This window comes from Lissotriton helveticus, chromosome 12 (genome assembly GCF_964261635.1).
Source record: "Lissotriton helveticus chromosome 12, aLisHel1.1, whole genome shotgun sequence".
Lineage (NCBI taxonomy): Eukaryota > Metazoa > Chordata > Amphibia > Caudata > Salamandridae > Lissotriton > Lissotriton helveticus.
In genome coordinates, this window is record NC_136073.1 from 100,849,345 (window position 1) to 100,871,007 (window position 21,663).

Sequence of the window (21,663 nt, forward strand, 5' to 3'; positions counted from 1 at the left end):
ACCTGTTTGTTGAAATTATAAGACGGAATATGATACAGAGAGGGGTTATAGCAAATATTTAGATGGGTTTTGATCCACGACCAGGGAATCTATTAACATACAGTATGTCATCTGCAAAGAAATAATTATTAATATACTTTCTGACTATGAACCTTTGAACTCTACTCACCTGCCAGGGTCTGAAAGTCCTGAGGCTGGCACACATACCATTATGGAAGAGCCCATGCTCTGACATACAGGAGACCATGTTCATTAAAGAGTGTGCTACAGCATAAGCAGCATTGTAGATGCAGTAGTGACTTTTAAAGTCAAAGTCATTATAGTATTTGCCAGAGGACTTTTCCAGTGTTTCATGCCCCGTACATGTAACATTGGCTTTGATTAGCTCTCCATTGGGTAGACTAACAAAGATTTCATGGTTTGGCCAATGGCATCCTATTGCCTGTTCCCAGAAGGATTTTACAAAAATGTCATCTGGTAAGGTAGAAGGATGGATTTTGAGCAGGAATTCATTAAAACCTGGTATCTGAGGAGTGTGTGGGGTCAACCCAATGGTGCCCTTAAGCATCCTGGCAAATCCCTCTGTTAACAAAATGGGAGAGGTTGACCAGCCTTCACTTCCAATCCACACTTTGTCAGAGACATTCTGCCTCAGGAGTTCTTTCATTATTGGTGTCAAATAAGGGTCTGTACTAAAGACAAGAATAACACGAGCTGAGGATGTCTTGACAATCTTTGTAATAAGGAGGATTTTTGACTCTATCGGCACACTGGGGAATGATTCATCAAAGGCAAAGCAGACGCCAGATTTCTGAAGTTTTCTTCTCAAGATTTGAGATCCCGTTCTGCCATATTCATCCTCTGTAGACAACATACCAATCCAGGTCCACCCAAAGTGAATCACAAGCTCAGCCAGCAACTGCAACTGAGTGTCATCACTGGGAATGGTTCGGACGAAAGATGGGAACATCTGTTTATCGCTCAGAATTGGAGATGAGGAGGAATAACTGATCTGGGGAAGAAGACAACAGTCATGCAAAAATGCTGTTAGAGTTAAAGAAAAGTCACATTCTACAGGCAAGACAAAATGACATTCGGAATCCCATATGTTGTTCAAAGAAAAATCCCATTGGTGACTTATTTGCTGTCAAAAATTGTGCTATACATTAGTTGCTTCATCTACGCATTCACAGTTGAATTGCAGAATACATGAAATTATATATATTTTTAGGTTGGTCTCAGAGAGGTATAGCTGTCAAGTAGTGCTTAGTCGTGAGTGATACCTTTAGCTAGTCTTAAGCCAAGTCTGACTGAAGATGACAATTATGACATGGTGTCACTTGTCATTTCAGGAGGTTTTGAAGATCTGGCTTCAACATTTATCCAATAGAAATGTCTCTGCATGGTCATTACTGTCTGCAAAGAACTGTGATATCCAATCATATTATGTAATGCTACTCCATGCAATGTTATCATATTGCATGAAACATGTTGCCCTCCTTCACAGACCGCAATATCCTGTAGCATTACAACAAGGGTGCGCCACATCTATTTTAAATCAGGATTGTAGCCATTTTCATTTAAATTGTTCTGATTGGATTTCTAATTCCTATTTAACCTTCATACGGTCTAGTGACCCACATTCCACACATCTACACCCCTTAGGTCCCTCACACCCACTGCACCAAACGGCATGGAAAAACAGATCTCCACCAAAGAGCCCCTCTTAGGGTGCCCATCAGGTATTGCAGAGCCGACCTGATGAGGAGCAAGCCCTATGATGAAGCATGACACGTAGGTGGCTGAGGGCCCTAATTCCTAAAGGAAGAATTCCCCTTTTCCTCCCACCATTTAGTGAGTACTGCCTCATACTAAGCCAACCTTATTTCATTCACCTGTTAGGACCTGACTACTCATTTCTGTTCATCATAAGCATCATGCCACAGTACCTATGCAGCAACAACAGGACAACAATCAAAGATTCTATTCCATTGCTGGATTCCCATATGTGTCGGGGCAATGGATTGCAGACGGTTGTATGACTTTACAATGCATTCCTTTGTAAGGCATGCCTTCACCACGCATGCGTTACAATGCGAATGCCATCACCACGCATATCCTTTACCACGAAAATTCCTTTTACACGCATACTTTTACAATGATTTTCGTTGTAAAAGTATGCATGTAAATGGCATTTTCGTGTTAAAGGATTTTCACCCCAAAAATTTACCTTTTTAATTTACCTCTCCGTGACACCACCCTCTCATTCCTCCTTACCTCTCCTCTCCTTGTTTTTCCGTGGTGACATTGTACGCCATTAAGAGGAAGCGGAAGTGTTTTTCCTTTTCCTCTTATGACGCCGATTACCTCCACACCTTTTTCTTTTTTTTTCAAAAACAGTGCTAATGACTCCCACATCTTCTGTCAATCTTCCGTCAATCAGGGTTTGCAGAGCGGGACCTATGGGAATGCCCTGCTTTTGGTAAGTACATCTCAACCACACACCAAACCACATGGCACTCAATCATGTAGCAAAACATTGGAAAAATAGTCTTGGGTTGAATTCCAATTTGCTTACATTGTTTGTGTAGCCCCATATACTTTTCCCATACGACATGGCAAATGTGCGACATATAGTTAACAAGTCACGTATTTTGACACCGACTAAGCCAGTGTGGCCCACATGAACAAGTATAATGGAATGAGGAACTAGCATGATGCTATGATGGAGCACATGCCCATATCATGTTAATTTGGCAATGAAAAAAACGTCTACATAACATTGCAAGACCTAAAAGGTATGAAGTAAGGCAGGCCACTGCAAAGAACATCTTTCATTCCTCTCATGTCAAAAATGTATACAATAGACAATGTTACGTCCCTTCCCATGCAATACAAATGTAGGCTACAACATTCTTACATGCATCCTACTTACACGTGACAGTGTGCAAGTGGTGTGCCATCTTAGGGGATGAGAAAAAAGGATACTTAAGCACAGGTCTTATTGCCATTTCCAATATGATTTTGTCCAGAAATCTGTAGCACACATTGTAAGAGGGTAAAACACTGATACTATGATAATGGTTTGAAATCTGTTACTCAAAACATAACGGTATGTCTGGATGACAAGCTGTCACATGAGCACCATGGTGCAAGGGTGGGGGGTGATTTTGGCATTATACACAATATTATATAATGAGTTGAACGTAGAACACCATGGGTCTTATTTATGAAAAGTGTCACATCTCTGGGGGAAACCAGTGATGCACCACTTCTCATAGCGCCATCCCTGCAACACTATGGATGCAGCGTATTTACTGCATGATGCTCCATGTCTCATGGATTTACAGATTGATCAGCATTCCTAACCTATCTGTAGGTGGCTGGAATGTGTCTGAAAACAAACGCAACTCCAGCAACGTGTTCTTTCACATGGGGCAATCCCCATGTGAAAGGGCCTGCAGCACCCCCTATGCCTCCTTCAAGCAGGTGTAAGGATTTGAAGCAGTGAGGCCGTGGGGGTGTGGCAGTGAAATCTCATAGATCTCACTGCGACCCCTCTAGGAGCCTTTTTATGGGGGAAAACCCACCCTGCATACATTATACCTGATGCAGATATAATGTGACGAAGGGATTTACAAAGTTACACATCTGCCTAGATGCATCACTTCGTAAATAGGGCACAGTGTGGTGCATATTTTACGCTGTTGCTGCATCATAAAAAGTGAAACAACATCGGCATAAAGGGCTCATAAATAAGGCCTCATAGATGCACTGCATGCAAAAGAAATGCAAATTTTCCCACTTTGCTTTGGATGCAGGTTAGCTCAGCCTTTGCCACAATCATCGATGTACAGTGGCAGAAAAACAACATGAGGACCTATCTGCCAATCTAATTTTGGCAAAGACACCAATAAATCATCATGAATAGGCACAAATAACATTGCTAAAGCAAGACGTTCCCTGTGTGACATCGGTGTAGTAAAAGTCAACCTCATGGGCAGGAGGCGAGAAGATATATCACACTTCTCTGAGACTGAAAAACATGGCTATACATAAACACAGCAAACACAATGAGATGATGGATGGAGAGTTGACATTTTTCAGACACTCTCCTCCAGTCACAGATCTCGGTTGAATCCAGCATTGTTCTTTAGCACACTTCGCCACCTCAGTTAAGACCCAACTATATGCAAATCATTCTTGACCCTGTGCCTCATGGGAACAGTCCAGACCGAACCGCCAAGCCAGGTCTTCACTGAACAGGAAACAAGCATGCTGGGACAAATTTTGGGTAACAACTAATGGGTGGGCGTAATTCGCGAAGTAGCGCTACGCGAAGTGCACTTCGCACTACGCGAACTTCACGTAGCACTACGCGAGCTGCGTAGTAGCATGTTCGCACTGTGCAAGATGCATTTTCAATGATTGCACAGTGCGAACAAGCATCCGGCACTGTGCAATCATTGAAAACGGCATCTTGCACAGTGCAAGCTGTAGTTTACTGCCGCTCGAGTAGATTTTTACTCGAGCGGCAGCTTTCTCAACGCGAACTGGCAGTTTCTCATCGCGAGCGGTCGCGAGCATGCACGACCACTCGCAATGAGAAACCTGACCTCCCCGCGTTGAGAGTCTCGCTGGGATGTCATTTTGCTTGCTCGCGGTCGCGAACATGACGTTGAGGACCGCGAACAAGCAAAAAATGACCGCTGCATACGTTATGCTGCGCTACGCGTGTTCGCACTGAGCTACGTGCAAAGTTGCGCAAACTTCACAAACTACGCGAGCGTAGCGTAGTGCTTCACCCAGGGTTAGTAACAACCCTCATCAGCCTGGCTAGCTTGAATACAGTGGCAAAGTGAGCAAGGGACCCACATCTGGGTATACCTTGCCAAATTAGGCCGAACAAAGCAAACACAAGGAGTTAATAGACAGAGCACTGAAACTTTTTAGACACTCACCACCAGTCACAGATCTGGGCTGAATCAATCATCAATCTTTAGCTCACTTTGTCACTGCAGTTCAGACCCAACTATATGCTAATCAGTATTGACCCTGTGCCTCATGGGAATATTTCAGCCTGAAATGCTAACTCGGGTATTCCCTGAACCAGAAATAACCATCCTGGGGCAGGTTTCGGGGTAACACCCTTATCAGCCAGGCTAGCTTTAATCCAGTGGCAAAGTTAGCAAGGCACCCACGTCTTTGCATATCCTGCCAACTTAGGGCAAAAAAGCAAACCCAAGGAGATGATGGACGGATCACTGAAACTTTTCAAACACTCACCCCAAGTCACAGAACTGGATTGAATCCATCATCGTTCTTTATCTCACTTTACCACCTCAGTTCAGACCCAACTATATGCAAATCAGTCTTGACCCTTGCCTGTGACTGGTTTCGGTGTAACACCCCTCATCAGCCAGGCTAGCTTGAATCCAGTGGTAAAGTGAGCAGATCATGGAGACGAAGGAAATGAAGAACCTATGCAACCTGCAACATCAGTAGCAGCAACCAAATGAAGGGACAATATTATCAAACATTTCTCCACTGATCAGTATTTAACATGAACCATATTAAAAAATGTTGCATAGTGACAAATGTACATCTGTCTATGAATAAACATTCTGAACATTAACACCTTGTAAGCATTTGTATCCAATATTGGCATACAATATTTGTTCCACAGATGTCTGTCACACAGACTAGTCGTCTAGCAGAGTCTATGAAACAGACAAGAACATAATTTGGTACAAGATAAATATTGCGCATGACAACTACCAGATGCAGATGTGTAACCATTGGTAGCCATTATGATTTTGAGGTATTGTTTGAACCTCCCTCTTCACTATCACTTCACCTGTGCAATAGATTTGGTTCTCTGACTGGCTTGGAAGAAATAGATTAACGTATGGGGAGGAGTCCGCCTACCCTGTTTCTCAGGAGGAAGACAGATTACTTGATAGTCAAGTGTTTGCTACACAAATACCATACCCTCCCCGACCTAATCCCTCACCTTTGGTGCCAGGCCTTGAGGTGGTGGGTAGGGTTTTTTGTAATTGTAGACCTAGTGTACGGAGGAACAACATCTTACCACTTGACTATCCTGGGGTAGGACCTTGTACTGGGACTAGCATGGGGGATTCTGCAAATGTAACCTCTGTTTCCCATTTGCCCTCCAGCTCCCTACTGTTTCCTCCACCCATCAGGGTAAATGTGAGCACAATCAATGTTAAAGGCCATATAGATAATGCTTGTTTGAAAATTATAAATTGGAACATAGCAGGTATTGCCTCAAATATTGTATTGGAGGGATGGCAGTCTTTTATTATGACCTGTGATATAGTTTTTATGCCAGAAACGTGGGAGAGTAAGGATATTGTTTTTGAAGGATTTATGTGTTTTAACTTACCTACTTTTCCTTCTACATCCGGCAGAGCAAAGGGGGGCATGGCGGCCTGGTTTAAAGTAAAAATTACTCGCATGATTGTTCAGCTATTCCAGGAGCAGAGGGAGGCACAGGTTTTTTGTTTTGCCTGGAAAGATACTTTTAAGCTGTACCTGGTACATTTTTATAATATTAACTTTACATCCAAGGGCTGTTTATGCTGATTGACAAGCTTGTGGAGCGAGAGGCTTGAGTGGATCGTCCTTTTAAGTTGTTGGTGGTGGGGGATGTTAATGCGAAATTGGGGCTTCCATTACCGCTTTCCCAGTCCACCTTTGATCCAGACGCTTCAGAGCTGGACCAAAATGTAATGGACGCCAGGGGACTGGTTCTATTCAGCCACCTGATAGAAAGAGGTATGGTTAATATGGCACCCAATTTGACTGACCACTATATTCACATCTTTACTGGACAAGGAATAGGAAGTACTATTGATTACGTATTTGTCTCCTGGGGCATGTTTCCCTTTATCAAGGATTGTGAGGTCCTTATCGAGCCTTATAATGACCACAATACTATTTCTGCTGAGTTAGTGTTACCTTTCAGGGGACTGAAGCCGCAGCCCTTAACCATTCAGCCATTAGCCACTAAAGATGCTGGGCCCAGGGTGGTCTGGCGTTCAGCGAATATGAATAGTATTATGTCGCAGGTCATTTTGTTTAGTTCTGCCCTGGTGTCTTCCTGTAATTGTATACCACGTGAGCCAGCTCACATCTTACAAGGTTTTGCAACCCTGTTAGACAAAGTCAAATATCTACTTTCTAAACCTACATCCCAGTCGTGTAATCAGGCTCATCCCTGGTTCAAAAAGGCTCGTGGAGAGGCTAATAATGCCGTACACAGGGATTTAAAACTAAAACCTTGAATCCTGATAGTGATAAGGGAAAGTAGGAAGCTGTATAAGCTTGCCATTAAGGAAAGAAAGGCAGCATTGAAGGAAGAAAAGTGGGATCTAGTGGTGAGCTTGTGCCTTTCAGGAGACCCTCAGGCCTTCTGGAAGGACGTACGGTCTGTTCTATCTCCCACCCTACCAACAGGCAAAGTAACCGTCCATATTCCCCCTGAGACTTGGGTGACCCACTATACTGGCCTTTATTCGGCTGACTTTGCTTTGATGGTCGCCTTCGGGGATGTGTAGCATCCCGCCACCCATGAGCGGAAGCGTGGGCCCACGCCGAACTTAACCAGCGTCTGTTCCAGGAACCTCCAGTCTACCCTGTCGAACGCCTTCTCGGCGTCTACCGAGAGCAGTGCTGCGTCCGAGGCGTTGGCGTGGGCTTTATCTATGACATGCATAATGCGCTTCGTATTATCTGCGCACTGCCGGGAGGGGACGAAGCCCGCTTGGTCAGGGTCGATAACGCCAGGAAGACATGGACCCAGTCGGGAGGCCAGAATGCCCGTGAAGAGCTTAAGGTCCACGTTGAGAAGCGAAATCGGCCTGTACGCAGCGCAGCACGAGGGGTCCTTACCCGGTTTCGGAAGGACTATGACTTCTGCCTCTAACATCTCCCTCGGGATCGAGCCCTGGCCCTTGAACGAGTTGAACAGCTTCGTGAGGACCGGTGCCAGGAGGGGGCAAAAGGTTTTGTAAAAGCCCACGGAGAAGCCGTCCGGGCCCGGAGCTTTCAAGGGTTTGAGACGGGCGATGGCCGCTATGACTTCCTCCAGGCGGAAAGGGGCGTCTAACGCAGCGGAGTTCTCGTCGTTAAGAGCAGTGACCTCCATAGTCTCCAGGTAGGTCCTCCCCGCCTCCTCCCCCACGGTCCGATCGGCGGCATACAGCTGCTCATAAAAGGTTCGAAATGCCTCCGCTATGCTGTCAGCCTCCCGGACCTCACCGCCACCGTCTCCGCGTATCACAGGGATCTGGGAGCGGACGGTTCTGGCCTTAAGTTTGCTAGCCAGCAAGCGGCCTGTCTTGTCACCCCCTACGTAGTACGTGTGGCGGAGGCGGAGCGCCGCGTATTCTGCCCTGTCCAGGTCCAAACTCGCCAGTTGTGCCCTGACCGCTTTCAGCTTGCGCCAAATCCGGGGGGCTCCCGTCCGGCTGTGAACCCGCTCTAGTTCTAGCACTTGCGTCTCCAGGTCACGTCTCCGATCTTTCCGCTCCCTATTTTCTGCCGCGGCGATTGCCATGATTTCGCCCCTTATGACCGCCTTAAGCGCCCCCCACAATGTCGCCTGGGTTACCTCTCCCGTGTCATTGTGAGCCAAGTAGGTGGTAATGCTTTGGGACAGTTGCTGCACCACTCCCTCGCGGGAAAGTATACTTTCCCTGAGTCGCCACCTGCCCCTATGAGGAGGAATATGCGGGACAGTCAGTTGAAGGATCACCGCGTCGTGGTCCGAAAGTGCCGCTGGTGTAACATCGATGTCCCGAACCAAGGGGAGTACGTCCGCTGAACCCAGGAAGTGGTCTATTCTAGCATATGTGTGGTGCACATGAGAATAAAAGGTGTATCCCGGGGCAGTAAGATGTTTGTCCTGCCAAATGTCAATCAGCCCCCTGTCCCCTAACCACCGCTTCCCGGTCGCCGACAGCGCTCTGGTATCCCCAAATCTCTTCCCAGACCTATCCTTCTCGTTATCCATGACCAGGTTCAAGTCTCCTCCCACCAGCACCAGCCTCATATCACCCGAAAGCGCTTCAGACAGCGCACCTTTCAAGAAGACCTCCTGTTTGGTGTTGGGTGCATAAATGGAGCCTAACGTGAAGGAAGAAGTACCTATGTGTATCGTGTGTGCTAGGAGCCTGCCCCTGATTTCCGCCACCTTGCCCCCAACCCGCCCTTTGAAGTGTCTGGCCACTAGTATTGCTCCGCCCGCCTTCTTCTCGTTGGTCGCGGAGTAGAATTGGTGGGGGAAGGCCCTTGCTTTCATACGGTGCCAATCTTTCGCCAACAGATGCGTTTCCTGCAACAGACATATTTCGGCCCCAGAACGCTCAAGGAAGGAGATGACTGCCCTCCTTTTGATGGGGTTATTGAGTCCCTTAACATTAAGAGAGAGGATATTCATGCTGTCAGCAGCCATGCGTGTGCGTGCGTCCCGTCTGCCGCGGCACCAACCCCCATCCAGCCCAACCCCATGTACCCATTGCTAAACCATAGTGAACACACCGAGCTCCCCCCTCTCCACCCTCCCAAGCCCCAACTCCCCCCCCCAACATTCCCCCCAACCCCTCCCCCCCAACTGGTGAACATAGTCCCAGGCCAATCATGAAACAGTCTAGGCCTATGGTAGATGAGTCAGTGAGTGGGTGTGTGGCAGTGGCGGCTCATGGCCCCCCGACCCCCCCAACCAGGAGCCATAACTTAGCTGATGACGACCTTCACCAGAATCAACTCAAGTGGCTGCGCCGGTGTCTTTCGATACTTCGTGGATTGCTGCGGCCTGTTCCAGGGCCACCGTGTCCGGGTCGGGCTTGAGAGGTTTCTTCCGCTGCCTGTCTCGACGCACTGTCTGCCATCCGTCCCTCGACGTCCCAGGGGAGCCCGACGTGGCTCTGGAGGTCTGTCGGTCCGCCAAGTCATCTCGGGGCGGGTCCTCATGGGGGATGCCCAACACTTCACACGTGTCTCGCAGGGAACGCAGCTGGTGGAGGACGCCATTCCACTTAAAGACCAGGCGAAAGGGGTGTCCCCAGGAATACAGGACCCCCTCCTTACGCAGGAAAGTTGTGGCAACCCTAAACGCCCTCCGCTTTTGTAAGGTGGTCGCAGCCAAGTCCTGAAAGAGTTCCACATTGTGGTCTTGGAAGCGGAGGGGTTGCTTGTGACGTGCCTCCCTCAAGATGCGCTCCTTCAAAGGGTAGTCCGGCAGAAAGGCCAGTATGTCCGGCGGGGGGCCCTGGGACCGGCGGGCCGGGCCCACTCGGTGGGCTCTGTCGATACGAACCGCAAAGTCATCTTCTTCCCCCAGCACCATTCGGAAGAGCGCTTGCAGGTACCCCACCATGTCTTCCCCCTCCGCCTTGAGCGGCACATTCCGGACTCGAATGTTATTCCGCCTGGAGCGGTTCTCCAGGTCCTCCGTATGGGTCTGGAGGTCCAGTTGCTGGTCGTGAAGGCGGACGATCTCCTGCCGAAGGAGCTCAATTTCCTCACTTCTGGCCTGGCCCGAGAGCTCATTGGCCGCCACTCTCTCCCCCAGGTCGTCGACGTCCCGTCGGAGTTCCTTATACTCCCCTGTCATTTCCTGTCGGAAGGTTTGAATATCGTCTTTCAGGGAGGCGAAGAGGGTTTCCATAAACGCCTTGGTCGCCGGTGTCTCGCCTTCTGGGAGATCCTTCCCCTTGGGGTGGGGCCCCGGCGCCGGCTTGTCCGGGCTTTTGTCGGTCTTGGGGGGGTCCCCTTACCAGCATCTCCGAGATGTTGCGGTTCCCCTTGCGGTTTGACATGGCAAACCCAGCTGCTGGCCTCAGCCCAGTCGGGGATCTAGGTGCTTCCACAAGGTGCCCCAAAGTGCTCCGGCCGTAATTAGGGAAGGCCGATAATGTGTCCCCCGGGCCTCACTCCTAGGCCTCAATGCTGCCACTCCTCCTCGCTCTTGGGTCAGAGTCTGGCGCCCGTGTGGTACCAATCTCCTACTCCTTGGGCCCGCCGCCTCCACGGGCTGTCCCAGAGGTGTAGCTACGCCTCGGCCTCGTGCTGGGGGACACCTGTAGTCGCTCCCCGGCCGCCCCCTGAGCGCCGCTCACCTCCTTCACGTGGACGCCGGGTCCCACCTCTGCCCGATGCCTATAGGCTCCGCCGGGCCACGACACAGCAGGGCCGCGCTCCCTCCACTGGGCCCACGCCGGGGCCTCGCGTAGCTCCCAAGGCCGGCGGGCCCTGCACCGCCCTGTCCGCTGGGCCGCTGTCCGATGCTGCCGGACTGTGTCCGCTGTGCTGTGCGGGATCCCGCCCCGCCTCCTGGCAGCAGCGCATGTCGACTCTACACTCGGCGGCAGCCAAGCGTCTCCGGTCCTCGGCTCCCACTGCCACCAGGCCCACGCCGGGGCCTCGCGTTGCTCAGGGGGCCGGCGGGCCCGGCGCCGCGTAGTCCTCCCCGGTCCGCCCGAGCCTCTGTCTGTAGGTGTCGGCGTTGCTCTCGGGTCTCCGGAGCCGCTGCAGGGGTCCCCGACTCCCCCTCACTCGAGTCACAGATGGCGCCGGGGGTCTCCCGGGGCCGCCTGGCACTAGCGCCCTGGTCACTGCTGCTCGCGCCGGACCGCCGCAGGCCGGCCTCTCCGTTCTCCGGCGCTCTATGGTAGCCTCGAGCCTCGCCACCGGCTCCTCGTTAGCAGGGCCTCTCCCGGACCCTGTCCGCTGGTAATGGCCGGCTTGGTGAGGGCGAAGGTCCGCAAGGTTCCCTGGCGGGGGATCAGGCCTGGGGAGCCTCCGCGAGACACGTCTTACCGAGCCGCCATCGTAGCCACGCCTCCGGCTGACTTTGCTGAAGAGAATGCCCCACTACAGCTGAATCTAACTAGTCAAAACCTTGTTTTTAATATAGGGGAAGTCCAGAAAGCAATTGCTAACAGTAAAGGTAAGAAGGCACCAGGCTCAGATGGAATTCCTCTGAATTTATTGAAGTAAGGAGTTCCTCCGGGATGTTGTAGCTTCTTAGCGTCTCCCAGAGACACTCCCTGTCGACTAAATCAAAGGCTGCTCCAAAATCCACAAAACAGCAATATAATCTTCCTTGCTTCTCCATGGATTTCCGTGCTACCACCCATAATGCAAAACAGTGGTCTATTGTTGAATGCCCCCCCTTAAAACCACCTTGTTCTGCTGGCACTATTGAATGTTGCTCCACCCAGTCTTTCAATTTGTCAAGAATTATTTTAGAAAACACTTTCACTCCAATATCGAGCAGATTGATTAATCTGAAGTTCTTAGGGTCCCGCCTGTCGCCTTTCTTATGGATGGGCCTGATCACAGCCCCTCTCTAGATTCAGTTTGCTGTGAGAGAGTCCCAAATTCCTGGCGTACTTCTGTGATAGTGCCTGTCTTTAAAAAGGGTGATGAACATGATCCTAAATGCTATTGTCCAATATCTCTTTTGTCCTCTTCGGTTACAGTTATTGGGAAAGAAGTACTAGACTGCATCCTGGACTGGATTAATGCAAACCATATTTTGGCTACAACCCAGTATGGGTTTAGGAAAGGTCCAGGCACGATCGAACAGTGTCTTAATCTCCACCTTATTCTGGCCAAATACAAATATGCGAAGGGCACCTCTACTCACTTAGCAATCATGGATTTAGCCAACGGGTTCGACTATGTCTCATGCTCTAAGTTGTGGGACATTTTAGTAAATATGGGTGTTGACTGGGGTCTGGTTTCCTTTCTGAGGCTCCTCCACCACGATCTTTCTGCCTCAGTGAGGTATGGTAAAGCTGGTGAATGCTCAGAACAGTTTAGTATTAAGCGAGGGGTGCGCCAAGGATACGTCCTCACCCCATTTCCCCTTTATACAAACGACCTGGAGAAAACATTAGTTACGGTTGGGGCTGGTTTGCCGCAGGTGGAGAATAAGGCTGGGCCAGCGCTCCTTTCTGCGGACGACGCAGTCCTTATGGCAAGGACTGCGATCGGTCTTAAAAAACTCATTTCCAGCTATGTTAACTTTATAAAGGACTAGCAACCTGTCCCGACGTTGTCCGGGTATGAAGAGTTGAGTAGGTGACGGGTCGCGCTAGATACGCTGCGCGTGTTGGAAAGTGCAGTCAGTTTCAAGGTTAATGTGCGAGCAGGGCCGCTTAGTCGCGTCAGCTGCCGGCACAAAGCACACACTGCATTCGGCCCCAGTATGTGTGACACGCCCCCAGCACAACGTGCAGGCCCACAAGTGAGTAGAGCGAACGGTTACTTACCACGCCTCCAGCTGAAAGCAGACGCCCATTGAACGCATATGCCTAGGTGTGCGATTGGCATCATAATTTAGGAATGTGACGCGATTGTCGGCGGCCGATTGCCGCGCCCATTGGGCACGGCCCTTGCTCCCGCACAATTCTGCAATTGCCGCGCCCATTGTTGTTTGTCACGGCCCTTGCACCCGCGCAATTGCGCAATTGGCACGCCTCCAGCTGAACTCAGACGCCCATTGAACGCTCTTGCTCCCGTGCATTTCCGTGCCCATTGGCCACGCCCCTTGCTCCCGCGCTCATTGGCGTTTGTCTTGCCCCTTGCTCACGTGCAATTGCCGCACCCATTGTCGTTTGTCACGCCCCCAGCACACGCCCCCAGCCTTTGTCACGCCCCCAACACATGCCCCCAGCACAACGCACATGTTAAAGGAACGCTTTTTTTTGTCGTCATGCCGCGCCCCGCCCACGCACACGCCCACAAGGGACTATTTTGCTGGCAAGGTTCTTTTACCTTTCAAATGTAAATGGTGGCCATCTGTATAGCCTATGTCCTTCTGCTGCAACTGCCCTTTCCAATGCTGTATTGGGTGTTGTGATTGGTGCTGTGGTTACTGAGATTACCCGCCTCGGAGGAGCCACGCTAGCAACCAAGATGGCCGCATAAGCTCCCGGCTCCTCAGACCTCCGCCAGTTGCTCACAAATCCTGACGATTATCCTGATTTCTCATCGAACTCCCATGCAGCTGAGGTGTTCCTGACTCTAAAGGTGCAATCCCGGAATTTCCAGCTGCTTGAATAATGAAGATACGCCGTGTTCCATTCTCGGCCTAACCCAGATTTGAATCCGGGGCCTTGATTTCTAACCCAGCCTGGTTGGAGTTGAATAACATCGGCCGCGGGACGTGAGTGGCGTCCGGTCTCCCGAAGTGGAGTATTACTTGTCCGTTTCAGATGGTGGATCGGTGGCAGTTTTATCTCGCAGCTAAGGCAGCGTGACGCATCGGTTGTTGTGGTCGAGGATCCGCTGCCCGGAGGCCCCGTTGAGCTCCCGGGGTCGACCGCTTGATCCTCGCTGGCGGCGATGGTGTTGAGATCGCGCTTTTGAGAGTGCCCACAGTTGTCATTGGATTTGCCTGTGCTTGGTGCCCCGGAGTAGTCGACCTCCGGGGTTCTGAGACCTGCTTGGTCGCTTCGCGAGGGGCGATGGAGCGGGTGGAATGTATACCGTCACTGCATACTGTAATGGCCGCCATTGGGGAGATCCATTCGCAGGTCACCGCCATCATCCAGAGGATGGTCGTAGCGGCTGATGCCATCTGCGGGAGACCGGACCCCGACCCTTCGTTGGTTCTGGAACACGCTGTTTTACCCGCGGAGCAGGAAGCGTCTGAGACGGAGGGCCCGGCGCTGAAGCCAGACTTTGTATCTTTTGTCGACCCCCGAACGACGACTAGCAAGCCTCGGACTATCGAATCCACATCATGCCATATGCCGATGCCGCCCCAGATGGACATGGATGATCTTATATTTCAGAATGAGTTCTCCAGTGACTGTAGGATTGCTACCTCACCCTTTTTCTCCTGGATGGTTCGAATACGCTCTAGCGATTTATCTCTGGTGGACAGCGGACATTGTTGGACTCTTAGACTTTGTGTACTATTATCCTGGCCTCAATCCTTCCATACTGACTTTGAACTTTTTCAACACTTTGATACTCTCATTGGGATGGCGGATCGAGTGGACGGGGCTTGCATGAAAAATCGCAGTGGCCAGGGTTGACTTTGACTGGATGGGTTTGTACGATGACTTCATTTGATACGGGATTTGTAACCTATACTAGCGCGGGAGTTGGGTGGTTCTTACAAGCTCCCCCCGTCTGACTTTTATCGTTGCATTGTATTATTCTGGATACATGTAGGGGCGGGTTGCTACTGGCGGGGAGTGAGCTAGACCGGGGGCCTGTTTGATATTTCCTCCTCCACTCTTTCTTTTCCTTCTTTTAGGTCTAGTTCCGGGGCGACAGGCACACTGCTAGTGGGGATGGGCCGTAGCCATTGCAGGGGTGCAGGGTGGGGGGATCGGGGAGGGGTTTGTTATTTTGCCTTAGTTTAGTTCTATGGCCTTTTTTTTTTCTCTTTCCTTTTTTTTCTTTTACGAGAGACAGGTTGAATATCCTGTATTGATTTCTTGTGTATCGGGGTGTCTGACTTGATCTTCATTATCCTGAACTATGGGTGGGTGAGCCTTGCTGGCTGCTACTTTGCTAGATTGTTGATCGTACTTCTCTTATTGATGTACCAAATTAGGTTGACATTGCATACTCCTCTGAATCGAATTTTCCACATTGATTGCTTCGCACACCTATCGCAAAATTGTATTCTATGTATGACACCCGATATATGTAAATTTCTCTTGTTTTCTTCAATAAAACCCTTAAAAAAAAAAAAAGAGATTACCCGCCTCAAATGTTAGGGTTCTCTCTTTATAATATTAGTATAGATTTGGGGTTGGAGCCAAACTATAAGAAAACTTTGTTATGAATTGTAACTCCAAAAACACTAAGGGGCATATGTATGAAGCCCATTTCCCATTCGCAAACGGGCAGATTCTCAGAATCTGCCCTTTTGCGAACAGGAAAAAGCCTTTTGGGATGTATCATCCCAAAAGGCCCTTGTAAAACAGGGGATCACAAAATTAGCAATTCCCTATTTCGCGAATGCAATTAAAGAATCTAAAATTGTGAATCCTTAAATGGGATATAAGAAGCACCCAAGTTGTGCGTGCGATTTCGCCATCAGCGATCGCAAATTACCATAAACTTCAAGTTGCCCTTAGAGCATGTACGTGTGCCACATGTACACACATGCTCATTTCAGGGGTGCAACGGGATGTCCTTATGACATCCTTACACCCTTGAGATTGCATTCGCGATTTGCGAGTACCTAATGGGAATTCGCAAATTGCGAATGTCTTCCCATTCATTCCTATGGGCCTCTAGGCCCATAGCAATGAATGGGAAGGTATTCCTTAATTGCGATTGGCAATTTGCTAATCGCAACTGAGAAATACCAAGGAATTGCAAAATATGTGCACATTTTTTATTACATCCCGTTTTGCGATTCTCAAATAGCGATTCTATAAAAATCGCAATAACGGTATTTGGTACATATGGCCCCAAGTCCTGTAGCCTGAATATAGAGGGTAAAAAGCTGGAAAGGGTTAGCTCCTTCCCGTATTTAGGTCTGGACTTTCATGAAGATTGTACATGGCATACCTTCATAAAAAATAGAATAACAAGATTTACACGCGCAGTTGGTATGACTTATTCACTTGCAATGTCCATAGGTAAAAAGCCCATTTCCCCTTTTATAGAGATCTATAAGCGTAAACGTATTCCGATTTTAGCATAGGGATGTAGGGACATACATGCTATGCAGTTGGAGGAGAACAGGTTTTGCCGTTGAGTTTTAGGAGTGCCCCCTTCTTCGCCGCACTTTCCCCTCCATTTGGAGTTGGGCCTCGAGTATGTCCAAGATACTATAAATGTGGCACCTCTAGCTACCTGGTATTCCATCTGGACAAATGAAGAAGCTGATTTTAATCAGGCAAGTATTAGTGATTGTCTAAACTGTACCCGAGGCCTTTGTATCCCCTGGCTCCAATATATTAAAACTCGGTTATTCCTCCTTGTTTGAGCACCCAGTTATAATCGGTAAAGGGGAATTGACAGCGGGTTTTGTTGAGCTTCCGAAAACACAAGATTTTTCCAGGTAATTATCTGAAGTAGCCAAACCCACAGTCAGGGATTATTGTCTTATACAGGTTCCTCCCTACATTGGCCCCTATCTAACATATGTAAACAATGTGCATGAAAGGAATCTGTTGTCTAGATTCAGGCTGGGATATTTTCGTTGGTTGATATGCTTCCCCCTGGGTCAGTATGCTTCAGTATCTATTATGGTTTGCCCCTGTAATGAACATTTGAGTCAAACCATTTTACATTTTGAATTTTTTGGTTAATTTATCTTCCAGTTACCAGGAAATGTTTAATACCTCTCTCGAGCAGACACAAATTTTCAAAGTGCAAAGCGGTTTTGTATTTTTTTGCAGCAACTTAATGATCTTGATGTTTGTTTTGCTGTTGGCAGATTTTTGAAGTGCATTCTAGCAAAGAGAAGGAGTATGCTGTTTTAATTTTAATGTATATTATCACTTTCTGTATGGAGTGCATTAGTATTGCTGCTAAAATGTTTACCCATTTTGCTAACTCCTTTATAGGCCTGATTGAATTATTATGTATTTTTTGGATACTAATTGCTGCTGTTGATGGCTGCAGTTCTTTTTCTTTGTTGCACTATTAAATAATATTTGCTGCTACTTACAAACACAAGTGTTTTGCACTGTGACTTTACTTCCTATTAGATAATATCTGCTGCAACTTACAAACCCAAGCGTTTTGCACTGTCACTGTAGTTCCTATTAGATAATATCTGTTGCTACTTGCGAAGCCAAGCGTTTTGTACTGCCACTTTAGTTCCGAGAAAAAGTACTGTATTTGCGAGTTAAGTAAATAGTAATTTTATTTTGCACAGTTAATTAAAACCAATGCAATGCAATACAAAACATGAAAATTAAAACACAATATAAAATCACATATGTTTAAAACCATCATTGTATGAACATTTATGTTCTGTTCTTAGTAATTATAAAATCATATCAGCCATTCAGTTATCTCTCAGTATTTGAAATTAAGTATAATTTGTGTTACAAGACAAGTTGGAACCAAGTCAATTCAAGATTCTGGCCCTGGCATTTTGTCCCCCACAGCCTTTAAAAATGTTACCAGGGCGCAGCTCAATTGAGGGTCCTGAGATGCAAAACAGGTTAGTACTGCGCTCCTTCGTGTACGTATCCCAAGCCGAATAAAGTGTTGTTTTAAAAGGAGTTTCCTCTCATCCAGCAATTTCTCGCAAGAGCATAGTAAGTGGGTCATGTCTTCTTCTATATGACCGCATAGCCGGCACGACAAACCTGCTTTCTTTTTTAACCAGTGCGGGAGATGCTGGATGCAGGGCAGCAGCCCAAATCTGTATTTTAAGAACCACATTTTTGTCTTTTTGGCATAGCCCAAGCCCAAATAGTTCTGAGGAGCTTTTGCCGAGTAAGAATTCAAGATCATCCAAGCATGCGTTCTTTTTGCAAAAACTGTTTTGTCTTGTACCCACGACTGGTGTTTGATAGATTTCTTTACCAGTTTATTGAAGGTTTTATGGTCTAAGGAGGATGCCCAGAGCTGTTCCAGCCCGGTGTTTACAAGACTTTTTGCAAGATATTTGGCTGCAGGCGAGGTCGAAGTCTGCTCTATTTCCCTCCATAGATGTTCGTTCAAGGTTCCCTGTGCAGATTTCCTCACCTTGTCCCATACACAGATATAGGCCCCCTGGCGTGCCAGGAGCTGTTGTTGAATGCCAAACTCCAGCCTAATCTGTGATGGGGAGGTCCACTTAGGAAGACTAAAGATGATTCTATATGCAGCTGTGATTGTATTGTCAAGTATTGTTGCATCTCTGCCTCGTAAAACCTCACTTCCATAAGTGATTGTTGGCAGAAGTTTTGCTCGGATAGCTTGTACCAATGGTACCAATGGTGTTAATGATGGACCAGATAGCTTGTTGTTCAAGGTTTTTAAAGCAATTGCCAGAGCTATCCCTTTGCCTTTGATGCAAGACCTTTGTGCAATGAATCGTCCGCCATTGTCGATTTTCACGCCTAAATATTTATATATTGACGTGTCTTTAATGCGAGATTTGTTCCAGAGCCACGTGAAGGTTTTTCTTTTTCTTTTACTGATGGTCATAGATTGAGTTTTCTCAAGGTTGACTTTTAGATCATTTTCCTCGGAATAGCTCTGAGTGATGTTCAGGAGTCTTTGAAGCCCTACTTTAGTATGGCTTATGAGAACAATGTCGTCCGCATATAAGAGGCATGGTATATTAAGCCCTCCTAGTTTGGGGGCATGTGAGTTGCAGTCAATCAGATTTGGCGCCAGGTCGCCCAAGAACAGGTTAAACAATGTTGGGGCCAGGACGCAGCCCTGCTTGAGGCCGTTGTTTGTCGGTATGCGCCTGGACAGCAGTGAGCCGTCCCCCACCTTTATTCGTATCCAGGTCTCCGTGTGCAGGTTTATTAACAGGTCCAGCAGCGGTTTTGAGATCCCCCAATTCTTTAGTTTAGACCACAGGAGATTCCGATTGATGTTATCGAAAGCCGCTTTATAATCTATATAGCAGAGATGTAGTGGCAGTTTTTTCGTCTCTGCCTTGTCTATTAGTAGGCCCATGGTTAGGATATTAGTCATCGTGCCCACTGTTTTGACAAAGCCTGTCTGATAAACCGGTATCAGCGATTTCTTTTGCAGCCCATTCCTGTAGTTCCTCCAGCAGTAATCCTGCAAAGTACTTCGCCTCATTGTCTATTAGGGCCACTAGTCGGTAATTTTGAGGAAGAGCCCTGTCCCCTGCTTTGTATATTGGGGTTATAATAGAGCCCTTCCAGGAATCTGGCAAGATGTTCGAGCACCTGATTTCCAAGAAAAGGGGTTCAAGAGCTGCTGCCCAGTAACCCGCATCTTGTTTGAAGAGGACCGGGGGGATTCCATTAGGTCCCGGAGCTCCTTCCCTTCTACCTTTTTTAATTTGACAATCAATGCTGTGTTGGAGCTTTGAGATGTTGTTTGGTTCGTATTTGTCTTTAGTATCAGTGCGCAGTTGGGTTTGTTGTGCAAGGTTGGCATTGTCGACTGTTCTGTTATCTAATGTAAATAGGACCTTGTTTTTAGGAGGTTCTTGGTTGAAGTGCGTGTCAAGATAGGATGCCCATATTTCCTCTGTAATGTTTGATGAGACCCCCAGGTGTGCTGGACGTATCAGCGAGTTAATGGTTTTCCAAAACCTCGCCCCATCATTCTGTTTGATGTCTGAGTGCAATTTTGCCCACAAGTCATCCTCTGTTGATTTGGTTGCTTCCCATTTCAACTTTTTTAGATTGGATTTCACTGACCGAAGGTGGTTTTGCTTTGCTATTTCTTTTGGGTCTAGTTGTATTTCCCTCATTAAGCGGTATATCCTGTTTTTCGCTTCCTTGATTTTTCCTCTGTACTCTCGTGATAGGGTGTCAATTTTGCCGATCTTTGCAGCTGCTTTGGGCTGTGTTGCGTAATTCGACATCATGATTGTAAATTGTTCCCATTTTGTAACCTCGTTTAATCCAGTCCGCTCCAAAAAGTATTGTTGTGCACTTCCTATTAACATCTCGCCCATTGCTGCTGAATACTTGATTTTTTTAAAATTGACAGTATGAATGGACTCTTTTGGGGCGTTTGATCGCTCAAGTGTAGGTTTCACCATATTCAAAGCCATTTCCTGAGGGCAGTGTATTTGCGAGTTGGTGTATCCTCTTCAAACGGTAAATGAGTTTGGATTTGCTGTGACAAGATCGATTTTATATGATGTTGTTTATCTATGTGTATCTTTTATGCCCTGTCTTTGGAAGGACGAATAAAGAAAGAATTGATTGAATTGATTGTGTATATTATTGTCAAGTGTACTGTTAAGTCTTGGGTGCTTGTCTTTTAGGGTAGTTTTGTATTTCAGGTTTTAGGGAGTTTTCTAGGGTTTCATTTGAGTTAGTTTACTGACAAGTGGGTGGGATAATGCAGTCCCGTTCATGTTGTACTCCAAGGAGTTGGGCACTTTTCTCTGCCAAATATGCTGCAAGGTGGGGAGAGGTCATACAGGGGTACGCTATAAGGGCCCTCAAGATGAGATGTGATAACATCAGGCAGCAGATGCTGTGGGTACATGGTGTGGACAGAGAGATCCCCAATGTAAACATTGCTGGGCAGATGTTGTGGGCAAGGAGTCAGACCTGCTGCAGTATGTGGGCATTGCAGTTTGTGGAACGACATGTAAGTACCTATATTGTTTCTGCTGTGTAATGTGTCTCATATTACCATTGAAAAAGGTAGGGAGCATTAAGGATGGGTCACCATGATGTTTAGTGCTAAATTGTCTTGCATACTTGCAGGAACAATATGTGCACTAGTGGTTTCTGTGAGACAGTGTCACCATCAGTATTGTTACTTTTACCATAAGTGAGAGAAATGCATCCCGGGAAAGCATGGAGTTGATAAGCATTGCCATGCATGTCCTAAAACGTTTTGTGATTACATGACTGGTATTGCACATGTGCTCTAAAGAAGCTATTTTTTGATGTAGGCATGTGTCATTTCCAGTTTTGATTGTGCATTATATTACACATTTCTTACGTAAAGGAAATGTTGTACAAGACCCTTGCATAGCTG

The 21,663-nt window shown here is 47.6% G+C and overlaps 1 protein-coding gene across 1 annotated transcript in view; it reads right to left on the reverse strand.

Moving 5' to 3' along the window:
- The window catches only part of LOC144797950 (extracellular calcium-sensing receptor-like), a 110,166-nt gene that overhangs the window by 42,612 nt on the left and 45,891 nt on the right, over positions 1 to 21,663 (reverse strand). Inside the window, exon 3 of the mRNA XM_078668754.1 lies at positions 905 to 1,012. Coding sequence (XP_078524880.1) covers positions 905 to 1,012 — 108 coding nt within the window. The remainder of the gene's footprint in view (positions 1 to 904; positions 1,013 to 21,663) is intronic.